Source organism: Quercus lobata, chromosome 11 (assembly GCF_001633185.2).
Source record: "Quercus lobata isolate SW786 chromosome 11, ValleyOak3.0 Primary Assembly, whole genome shotgun sequence".
In the NCBI taxonomy this organism is placed as follows: domain Eukaryota; kingdom Viridiplantae; phylum Streptophyta; class Magnoliopsida; order Fagales; family Fagaceae; genus Quercus; species Quercus lobata.
This window is the reverse complement of record NC_044914.1, coordinates 53424172-53436074: the sequence shown is the minus strand read 5'-3', so window position 1 is coordinate 53436074 and position 11903 is coordinate 53424172. Positions and strand designations below refer to the sequence as shown.

The 11903-nt window shown below is 33.2% G+C and overlaps 1 protein-coding gene across 2 annotated transcripts; it reads right to left on the bottom strand.

Moving 5' to 3' along the window:
• Positions 1-1988: 1988 nt before the first annotated feature.
• LOC115967772 (cytochrome P450 87A3-like) lies at positions 1989-6368 on the bottom strand. Of its 2 annotated transcripts, none has more exons than XM_031086915.1 (9): positions 5944-6368; positions 4305-4635; positions 3878-4027; positions 3533-3781; positions 3326-3415; positions 3147-3225; positions 2956-3062; positions 2702-2829; positions 1989-2346 (listed from the first exon to the last, which is right to left on the bottom strand). In XM_031086915.1, the coding sequence occupies exons 1-9, from the start codon at positions 6141-6143 to the stop codon at positions 2253-2255; spliced, it is 1428 nt and encodes a 475-aa protein (XP_030942775.1). In that variant the 5' UTR covers positions 6144-6368; the 3' UTR covers positions 1989-2252. The 2 variants fall into 2 exon arrangements, with proteins under 2 accessions (XP_030942775.1, XP_030942776.1); XM_031086916.1 differs by having other exon boundaries at positions 4476-4635.
• Between the last annotated feature and the right edge of the window lie 5535 nt (positions 6369-11903).

The following is an 11903-nucleotide window of genomic DNA, read 5'->3' as shown; positions in this document are numbered from 1 at the left end:
TCGAAGAGGAAACCGAAGCCCTCGGCGTAAAACCTCTCCGTCGTCCTCCAAGCGGTAAACAATCCACTAGAAAATGTAGTTGGGATACTTGGACAGCAATAGACCCTCCAAGCCTAATCTACCCAGTGCACCTAAGCCCTCCAAACTTCTTACTCCAACGAGGTTGCTTCGAACCTTTTTTTTTTCTAGCTTCCCGGATTCCGCTACTAGACCGTAGCATCAACCAATGTAGATTGGTTCCTTCCTAACTGCTTCCCAGCAAACCAAACAGCCCTCTCACAGTGATGAATATGGTGAGAATAAGGTTTTGGTAAAATGCCTCTCAAGGATTTGACAATGGAGAGGAAGAGAGTTGAGGAATTTGAAGAGACTCTAATGTATAGATTGTTGGTGAATCAATCTTGTTTTTCTTTAGGGTTTCTCTCTCAAAATTCTCTCTAGAAGTTCTCTTACATTTGTGTGTATAAGGGGTATTTATACTGGAGTGAGAGAGGAATGTGAAACGTCAGGTTTTACAAAACAGGGGTGGCTTGCGGCTTGGCCTCGCGACTTAACTAAGTCGCGAGACCCAGTCGCGAGATAACTGTATGCCCAGTTGTCCTGTTTTATCCTGTAGTGCTCTAGCTAGCATGACTGTTCACCTTTTGGCACGCTTGGCACGTGTGCTGCGCGAACTACCCGTGAGAGCAAGCCGCGAGTCTCTGTTTTCTTGCACACTCTTGAGCAATCAACACTCTATCTCACTCACTGCCCTTACAACAAGCCCACCTAAATACAGGGTTACTAAATGCTGAAATACAAGCAAATTTGGCACGGAATAAAGTCAATAAAATGGTTGATTAAATTCAACCTTACATATATATATATGTTGGAGCGTACAACATCCATTACATTATAATTGCTTTTTATCATTAGATTAGAAACTTTAGCAATTATACCAAATTAGTTGGAATACAAGTAAATAAATATAAAAAGTCTTACTTAAAATTACTTTTTATTTTTTATTTTTAAAAAAAGTCTCTGATTAGACCTCAGAAAGACCCAATTTCCTCATCACCTTGTTGACGCCGTCTATGCCCTCTCGCCAAAACTCCCCTCTCTCTCACCCTCTCTCAAAAAGAAGCCCACCCAAAAGCACTTACTTTCACTAAACCCATTAAATAGCAATGACATTCCCATCCATTAACCTCTAATTCCATTCAATCCAAATGAATTCTTAGTGGAATGTGAATTCAACAAACTTTAACAGATTATTCAAATTGAGGAGTACTAATATGGCTTAAAATGAGTAAGGGTTGGGCCCAATGCACATGAGCACACGATCCATTAGGATGTTGACATGTATCAGCATCTCAATGGGTCTAGTGTTCCTATATACTAGACCTAAGCCGGTTCCAACTTAAAATATACACGTAGGTCGTAGTGCAACATGCTTCCTAGCGCTCAAATAAAAAATAGGGCAAACATGAAAGTTTTAGAGAGATAGAATGAAATAAATGTAAAATTAGACAAAACAATATTGGTACATTTCAATAAGTTGTCCAATTATTTTGTATTCTTTTTATTTTAGAAAAAGTTATTTGGTATTCTTTCGAGTTATTTAAACGGAAAAATATTTTCTTTTTTAAATCTTTGTCGTAATATAATTCCCATTCCATTTAAATCAATTGTCATCAAAATATAAATTGAACAAAAACCAATTAGTTATATTGTTAAAGTCTCTTGTCTTCAAACTAGTTAGTGAACATCATTGGTCGAAATTCTATTGTATTAGTAAAAAATAATGATAAATAAATAAAACATTCTATTTAAATGAATTGTTAGTAAAACATAAATTGAACAAACTTTAACAATGTATTCACATTGAGAAATTGAGAAGTTGATATGGCTCAAAACTAGCACATGTTTCCTCTCTCTCTCGCACACACACATCAAAAACATTAATTGTAAATAGTATACACAGAGAGAGAGAGAGAGAGAGAGAGAGGTTACATAAATTAAAGGGAAATTATTATTTCACATACTCGATTATATAATGTTTCACACAATACCACACTTTCACACCTAGTGGGCACGTTTTATAGATGATGTATTATTGGATGTGACACAATCAAAGCCCTATAATACATATACAACAAGACAAGAAAATATATACTTACACTTGGATGAGTATCCAATTATTTTTGGTGAAATTGAAACATCTTATTTCAATATAGAAATACCCATTATTTTGCATGAAATAAAAATGTATTTTAATTATTTATCACAGAGAATTTAATGTGGAGGCCATCTGTAAATTCGAGAATAGGATTTCGAGCAATGGTTCCTCCCTTGACCTTTGTCCACCTATTGAAAGAAAAGAAAAAAAAATATACAGAGGTTTAGTGTGGTAGGATATTGCATATTAGTTGCATCTTAAATTTATCCATATTACAATTAAGATTTTATTTAGTTTGTACCTCAATAAGCACCCCTCTTGGTATTTTCAACAGTGTTGTCCAAGATTCAAATCCCACATCCCCCGACAATCGAATTAAAAAAAAAAAAAAAAAAAAAAATTCTTTAATTTTATAGTGTTTGATTTGAATCATGAAATAGATCAATTTCAATTGAGAGGTTTCTTTTATCCCATGACAAACTAGGCAGCAAACATTATGTTACAACAGTTGCCCAAGTTAGATCGCAAAGGGGAACACATTACCTATATTTGGTGACCAAAATATGGAGGAAGGTAGCCATGAACGTTTTACTATACTCTGCCCCAGCACATAGTCTAGTTCCTCCACCAAAAGGCATGAAATTCTTAGATACAAACAATGAGTCAAGATCCTGTTGCATTTATAAAAATGTTGTCAAGGAAATTGTCCTGAATAAACAGCAATAATATGAGGGAAAACAAGTCTCTTATAAGTGGTTGGATCATTTATTTCTTTCAATAAGGCTACAATTACATACCTTCCAGCGCCATGGATTGAAAGCAAGTGGATCCTTGTATGTGTTTGGGTTTAATTGAATAGCGGAATTTACAAGCATAATGGTCCAACCAGCTGGAATTGTATATCCTGGTACGCACTTGGCCAATAATTTACACTTTAACCGAATATATATGAAGACATTGAACTGAATATATGCATGTAAGAACATACCTTTAAATTCAATATCTTTCAGTGCTCTCCGTAGTAACCCAGGAGCAACACCTCCCAACCTAAAAGCTTCATTGATTACCTATAATTTCCACACAACAAAATATTTGGGTTTATATGATAACTAGAATCATGAAACACCTTGAAGAGAGATCAGAGCATGCAGAGATTGTAGAACTGACTTGATGAGTAAAGGTCATCGACTTATATTCATCCCATGTGAGTATGGAATTTGGACTCTCTCTGTTCTTAAGAATTGCCTCATGCTCATCCTAACAAATGATAAATGATCAGTGTTAGGTTACAAGTCTTGTAAAACTGCAAGATGCTAACAAATGATACATGATTACTGTTGTGTGCTAAAAAAATGTTCTTGTACATTTACATACCGTCAACTCTTGCAAAACTGCAGGATGCTCCGCAAGTAAGTTGAGAGTTAACGACAATGCTGATGAAATGGAATCAAAGCTAGCGAATAAGAGCCCAAAAACCACATTGATGATGAGGTCTTCTGATAAGAATTTCTCCTTATCCATGTCATTTATAGCTAGATCAAGCAAATCTTCAAAATGTCTTTTTGGTGAATTGATTCTCTCTTTAAATATTTTCCTCAACATACTCATTGCTTCATTTTTGTCCTAAAAAATGAAAAGTGAAATTTAAATTAATGAATCTAAGTCATTTCAAATGAATATTTTTCGGATAAGTTTGTGCTTTCTCATTATTTTGATTACCTTTAAACATTTATGGTATGTAGTACCAGGGATATTCAAGGGAAATGACATGAGACCTCCTAGGATATTAGTGAACTTCTCGCTCATTTTCGTAGGTGAATTTTCAGCATCATAACTAATGAATAGCTTTGCAGTGAAATCAAAAACCTTCTGCAATTACCAAGAAACTTAGATTTGTCATAACTTGAACGACAGTAAATTTTACACTATCAAGTAACAATAAGTCTAAAGTTACAACAAAATTCACAACTATCTAAAGTGTTAAGTTATTAATGGTGAATAATAATGTAGTGTCAGTGGTAGGCCCATATAAGAATTAATAATAACCTGTCAAACGAGTAGGTGAGAAATTCGTTGCGAAAAATATTGTGTCTTAGCAATGCTCATCAAGTATATGAGTCTATATTAAGGGAAAGTTGAAAATTACCACTGACGCGGCATGTTTCATTTCAACTAAAGGATGACTTGACCATGTTTGTAGGGTTTTGTTAACAAATTCTTCAATTTGAGGAAGTAACTTTTCCTTAAGTGGATCAGCACCACAGCGATTCAATACGATACTTCTTATGTACTTGTGGACAACACCAACGGCAGTTACCTTATTTTCGCCTTCCATTGTTAAAAGCTTGGAAAATGAATCCAAGTACCAAATTTCAACTAATCTTCCTTCTTGTTTAGCAATGTAATGGTTGAATTCAGGATCTATTGATACCACTATGGGTGAACCAGCCACACTAGTTCGAAATATTGGCCCATATCTGAAGGGGGAAAAAGAAGAAAAGTTGCATAGGTTAGATTAAATAATTAAATTCATCATTTTTTTATTATTATTATTAGTTTTTATGGTTTAAGTTTTTGAGACAACTTACTATCATTAATAACAATTGATTTGTCTAATCAAAGTGCTTAATCTTTACAATAAATGCGATTTGAAAGGGGCTATTAATGATTGTTGGACTTGACATGACAAAGTTGCCCAAAGCAGATTTTGTTTGATCAGTGTTGGGACTTCCTTGACATAGGCGAGCTAGGAGGTCGGGGGTGGGGGCAATTGTCCCTGGCCCACCAAAAAAAAATTAAAAGACAAGTCAATAGCTTAAGAGTAATTTTACCACTTTTGCCCCCTCCTAATTATAATTTGATTTTTTGTGAGTTTTTTTTAGGCATATCTTATATATATATATATATATATATATATATATATTGTTTTCATTTTTTATGAACATAATTTTTTTCACCACTTGTTAAGATAACAGTCCCATAAACTTAACACTGATATCACTTTAATTTTCACTAATCACAATCAACTAGTTCAAAATGTTGTCACTATATTTTTTCTAATTTTTTTTATCAGATTTATAATCAATACACTATTACCTCTTTTATATGTCAAAATTCATTAAAAAAAATGTTTCCAATTCTATCAATGTTTTAAGGTTTAAAACCTGTAAAAATAAAATGAAGGTAGGGCAAACGAGGCAAAAAAGTAAAGCTAGAGTTCTGACAAATGGAGAAAAATAAGAACAATGTTGCTATCTTTCAAAAGTAATACTAAAAAGGAAAAAAAAAAACCATAATATGATCGCAAATTAATTATATAATATTTTGTTTTCCTTCATAAAAATTTGGGAAGATTACATACTAACATAAATTTAAGTTTTATTTAGTGTATATGTAACTCTTAAAAAAATTTAATTCATACATGTAATTTTGACATCCAACAAAAAATTTGAAAACGGGTTACTTATGCTGAAAATATAAGAAAATATAATGAATATGTAATTGAAGGTTTTCTTACATTAAAATAGCACTCAATACATACATATATGATATTTTTATTTCATATTGGTCTTAAGTAGATACGAGTATATTCATATATTCCATCTTCTGTTTCATCCCCTTGCCCATAACAACTTAATAAGAAACTCATACATACGTAAATACATAAATACATACTTGTACGCATGCAGAACAGTGATACATACTATAAAAACACATGCACACACACTAGTTACCAAAAAAGAATTATAATAATAAAGACACACAATTAGTGGCATGTTACGTACTTCTGAGCTTTCTTTTTGATAAATGGATGGAGGTCAAGAGAGTAACTTGGAACAATCAGCTGAAGGGTCTCTCCAATAAGGGGTAGACCCATAGAACCTGGAGGAAGGACTCCATTACACTTTGGATTGCTCCATTTGTTAAGCCTGTAACTCAAATATATGACCAGTACTGCTACAATACATAATCCAATTGTCCACATTACTGGTAGATTTGGTTGAAGATGTCGTGTAGAACCCTTAGAAGCAAGTAGTGGTTTGGTTTGTAAATCTCTTGCTCTCCTTCTTTAGAAATGGATGAAATATATAAGAAGCCAAGAAGTGTTATGAGATGAGAACTGTTGGAACAAGACTAGTTCGAATTAATCAACCAATCAAAATTATTGAACTCTTTTAACATAGTGTACTTTTCTTTTAAAGAATCATTAGTATAGAGTACTCTTTATCATCAGACCAAGAAACCAATCCCTACTTTATTTAAAATAATTTTGGGAATCAAGGACTCCATTGAAATGTGGTGGAGTCAAGGACTCCATTAATTAGTTTGTTAGAGTCAAGGACTCCATTAAAATATGGTAGAGTCAAGCACTACATTAATTGGGTAGAGTCGAGGACTCAGTTAAAATGTGGCAGAGTCAAGGATTCCATTAAAACATGAGTTTTATTGATGTGAGTAGTGCTCATTCAAGATAATATATCACTTAATTACATTCCCTTGTTTCAAGGGAAGACCATTTGATTCCAACCACGTCGTCTTTTTACATAAGTTCATTTACGTTCATGTTTAGGGAGATATGTGGGTTTATTTATTTGTGGCCGCACTTAATAATTTATTTAGGTTGCCTACCAACCCATGACAGGGATCAAGCCAATTCGTAGTTCTTAATTCGAGGTTTTAGATTTAAAATTCTCAAATTGATTTTGCCCAATTTAACTGATGGACATTTAAGTCAAACACTTTGTATTTAATTAAGCATTGACTTAATTTTGCTTTTAGGTGACATAATTGGTTTTAATCTCAAGGATAAGTCAAGGTCCTTGTTTTTATGGAAATTAAATCAAGGATTCCCTCTTTGAGAAGTTGAATGTCCAAGCAATTGACTCTTTTCTTTCATTTGCTTCTTTGTAGGAATTTTAATGAATATTTTGATTGAGATTCTCAAATTTAATTAAGGGAAAGAAAAATACTTTGAAGCAAATTTATTTTTTTGTTAAGATATTTTCGGAATTGGGTCTTCAAATCATTTTTTTTTTCCAGTTGATTTTATTTTGTAAATTATTAACTCCAATCTTGATTAAGAATGAGGAATCCCCAAAAAATTAGTCATGTTGGAATTTGAAGGAATTAGAATCCCCACTTTATTTAAAATAATTTTGGGAATCAAGGACTCCATTGAAATGTGGCGGAGTCAAGGACTCCATTAGTTTGTTAGAGTCAAGGACCCTATTAAAATATGGTAGAGTCAAACACTCCATTAATTGCACTACAAGAAAATATATTTTTAGTGACGAAAAAATTTGTCACTAAAAGTCCTGTTTTTCGTCACTAAGAACCTTTAGTGACGAAATTGGATTTTTAGTGACGAAATTCGTTTCGTCGCTGCAGCCCCGTTGCTAAAAGTCCTGGCGACGAAAAATTTGGTCACTAAAAGTCTGATTTGTTTTTAAAAAAAAAAAAACTTTTAGTGACGAAAACGTTTCGTCGCTAAATGTTTTCCTTGCTAAAAATAGTATTTAGTGACGAAAATATTTCATCACTAAAACCATTCCAGTTTATTAAATTATATTTAGTGACGAAGAATTTTGTCACTAAAATTATTTTCGGGTACATATAGTGACGAAAAAATTCGTCACTAAAACTATTTTTAAGAAAATCCAAACACATATAGTGATGAAAATTTTCATCACTAAAACCATTTCTTACAAAATTCCACTACATTTAGTGACGATATATTTAGTCACTAAAACAATTTTTTGTTGCCATATTTGTGACGAAAAACTTCGTCACTAAAACTTATTTTCTGTTTTTATTATTTTCATGGCGTTGATATTAACCTGTAACCTGTCATTACATTATTAAAACCTCACATTTGATTAACACATTTATTTCAACAATACATTTATAAAAAATCGATCCATACATTCCACAAGTTAAAATTAAAATAAGTATCCAATTCAAACTCCTTCCATACAATAATTGTTTGCAACACATACAATAACTTAAGATGTTTTATAGCAATACAAAAAATGTAGCATAATATAATTAGAACCAACGAAAGATGTCCTCATATGTCTTCAAATAATGCCTAAAGGAAATCCCTTAAAGCCACCAATAAGAAATCTGCACAAATATAAATCTTTTGTCAAATATAATTCTACACAATGCCAACAAAAATTTCACTTCTATATCTTTAGTATCATAAACTAAAGATTGAATAAACTATCACGTGACAAATATTAGTTTCAAATGATACATAAAAAATGAAGTGTTTTAACTTAAAGATAAAGTACTAACCAATAAGTGATTTAGCTTGAAGATGAACCACCTCCTTAGGTAAAAGCGTCATCATAACCCTTGCTCCTCAAAAAATTAAGAATATTCTTTTGGACCTCATCTTGCTTAGCTCGCGCCTTTTGCTCCTTAGCTTGCTCCTCTTCGTCCCTAGCTCCTGCCTCTTTGAGCTCAATTATCTCACTTTCTAACCAATGAATATACTACACTGAGGAACTAGATGAGGCAGTGGTTACTAGAGAAGAGGAAGGTCTCATGCCAAGTCCTTTTACAATACCGGATTTTTTCTTAAAAACCAAGTTTGAGATCTCCTCTTGTGTAAGGGGAATTGCATTAGGATCTGGACAATGATCCTCTTGCATTTTGAGAAAGAGAAAAAAACAAGCAATCACAACATTAATAATACATATGTTACAGCTTTACAAATATGATAAAGATGGAATAATAGGGATGGAATGATATACATACATATGTCGCTTCATCCTCATGGTGTATCCACCTATTTGTATTTAGATTGAAATGAACATCTTTGTAGATTTTTGCCAATTCAGGAACTTGACCGCTATTATTATTTGTTTAATTAATTAACATTCGAGTGTTAGTTATTTATAGTTAATTAATCACAACATGTAATACACTAAGGTTTAAGAAATGAAAAAACACATCTCCTCATCAACCCTAATAGCAAGTGCCTTTGTCCCGCATCTATGTTTGCCTGAAGTTTTGCTTTTATTTTCAGAGTTAATTCTTGATTTTTCCTAATAAAGAACATTCAAGATATTTATTAGATCATGAACAAAACAGTATACATTTATTTCATCTAAGTATTAATCTAATCATTTGACAACATAATATAGTAAATATTGGATAATAATAATATTATTCATCACATCTAATCAATAATACTCATTTACATTTGCAAGAAATGAAAAACACTCCCAATATGAATTTAAACCAACTTATAACACCATGCAAGCCACCCGGTTGTTCCAACACAACAACCCACCACAAAACCAATTTCCAACATCACATATATAGAGTTTTACAAGTATTTAAATCAAATAAAATACTATTCATCACATCTAATCAACAATACTTATTCCAATTTGCAAGAAATGAAAAATACTCCCAATATGTACTTAAACCACCTAATAACACTATGCAAGCCACCCGCTTGCTCCAACACAACATACCACCACAAATCCAATTTCCAACATCACAAGTATAAAATTTTATAAGTTTTTAACTAGAATTTACTTATTTTGCTCAAGCTAAGCTTATAACTTTCAGCAAAAAAAAAAAAAAATCCAAAGTTATTGCAAATAATGTGTATTTAGCCTGCAAAAGAAAACTTAAATTTATAAGTCCTTCAGTCTTGAAAATGATACAACTACCAGAAACAATAAAAAAGAAAAAAGTATACCTGTGAAAATTAATGAAGAAGAGTTAGGAGCTTAGTTGATGACGGTAAGGAATACATGGGTATCAACATGGAATTAAACTATTAATTATTACAAGGAATGCCCAACATACCTATTTATATAGGACCATGCTATAAGTGCTGAATTAAAAAAAGAAAATAAAAGGCCCTACTTCAACATCAATTGCAATACCATCGGCTATAAAGATGCTATGAGGATGCGGAGAGATAAAAATTGATGAAAAGCTAATTTAAAAAATGAGTGAATTCAGAAACCCAGAAAAGTAGCCAAGAAATATTAAAAAATGGGGCATGTTACAGAGGATGTTAATGGTACCAGTTGTGCCACTAGCCAAGAGAAATGTTTGCACATAATAAAGTATGAAAACTGAACACAACATCACCATAATTATAATACAAATCACAAGCATCCACATAATAAAAAAGAACCTAACCAAAGAGGCACACACAAGAAAATCTACTGCCTAGCCCTCTATTTGGTTGATATGAAAGCCTTTTACAAGATAATATACCAAACAATTGTCCATTGTTCATTTAGTTTCCTAAATTACAAGACAGACAGCTCAACTACAACATATCATAGCAAATAGAGGGCTATGTAAAATTTAAAAATTTACATTTTCCAAGTTCTAATAGTAATAAATAGAAAATAGTGCCAGAAACTTCTCACAATTAAAGAGTAACTTTTTCCTATCAACAAGCCTTGACTTTTCTCTGTACAAAATGAGGATTCCCCGAACATCCTAACATCTTGAACCAAAAAAGGAACCTCAAATTTACTCCAAAACATAGAATTTTGATTAGCTCAGAAACCAAAAAAGAAAAGCAATAAATAAATATAATTTCAGGAGTCTCTTACTTGAAGTAGTTAGAAAAAAAAAAAAAATTAAATCGGTGAAGGGAAGTCGAAGGGTCACCGGTTAGAAGTGGAAGCCGAAGGGTCGCTGGGAGCTGAATTGACAAAGGAAAGGCAAACAGTCAATGTGGGTGGAAGCCGAAGGGCTGTGGGAGCTGAATCGGTGAAGGGAAGCCGAAGCGTTGGTGTGGCTGGGAGCCGAAACATCGCTGGGGTTTGATCGGCTATGACAATCAAGCAAAAGCAACAACGGCAAAAGCAACGCAAGCAAGCAGCAAAAGCGACGACGGCAAGCAAAAGCGATGACGGCAAGCAAATAAGACGTCGATCTGATTCGGCAACGACGGCGAGCAAAAGCAAAAGCAACGGCAAGCAAAAGCAAAAGCAACGATTTGGCGGCGATGGCGAGCCTAATTGACGGCCGAATTGGCGATATGCGGATGGGCTATGAGGGAAAGAGAGAAAAAAATCAGAAAAAGAGAAAAGTGAAACAAAAAAAAAGGGGGCTAAAGCTCATATGTATAAAACTTTTAGAGACGAACTAGGATTCGTTGCTATTGGATATCTTTAGCGACAAATAGAGATTCGTCACTGATAATGAACCGATATTTATATTTTATTTTTAGCGACGACTTATTTTCGTCGCAATATGTTTTATTCAGTGACGAACATTTTCATCGCAAAAAACCTAAACTTTTAGCGACGGAAACGATTCGTCGCTGTAGCTTAATTTAGTTTGGCACCGAAATTGTTCACTTGGCGCCTGACTCATATTATATAAAACTTTTAGTGACGAACTTGGATTCGTCGCTATTGGATACCTTTAGCGACGAACTGGGTTTCGTCATTGATAATGAACCGATATTTATGATTTTATTTTTAGCGACGACTTATTTTCGTCGCTATATGTTATATTCAGCGACGAACATTTTCGTTGCAAAAAATACAACATTTAGCAACGAAACGATTCGTCGCTGTAGCTGAATTTAGCTTGGCACCAAAATTTTTCACTTGGCGCCTGAGTCATATTAGTATGAAACTTTTAGTGAGGAACTCGAATTCGTCGCTATTGGATACCTTTAGCGACGAACTGGGTTTCGTCACTGATAATGAACCGATACTTATGATTTTATTTTTAGCGACGACTTATTTTC

Excerpts from the sequence above, each read along its gene's own strand:
- LOC115967772 (XM_031086915.1), bottom strand. The coding sequence starts at position 6,143 with ATGTGGACAATTGGATTATGTATTGTAGCAGTACTGGTCATATATTTG. Across the intron at positions 3,226-3,325 it reads CGATGACCTTTACTCATCAA|GTAATCAATGAAGCTTTTAG; the intron begins GTCAGTTCTACA and ends TGGAAATTATAG. Across the intron at positions 2,347-2,701 it reads ATTTTGGTCACCAAATATAG|GTGGACAAAGGTCAAGGGAG; the intron begins GTAATGTGTTCC and ends TTCTTTCAATAG.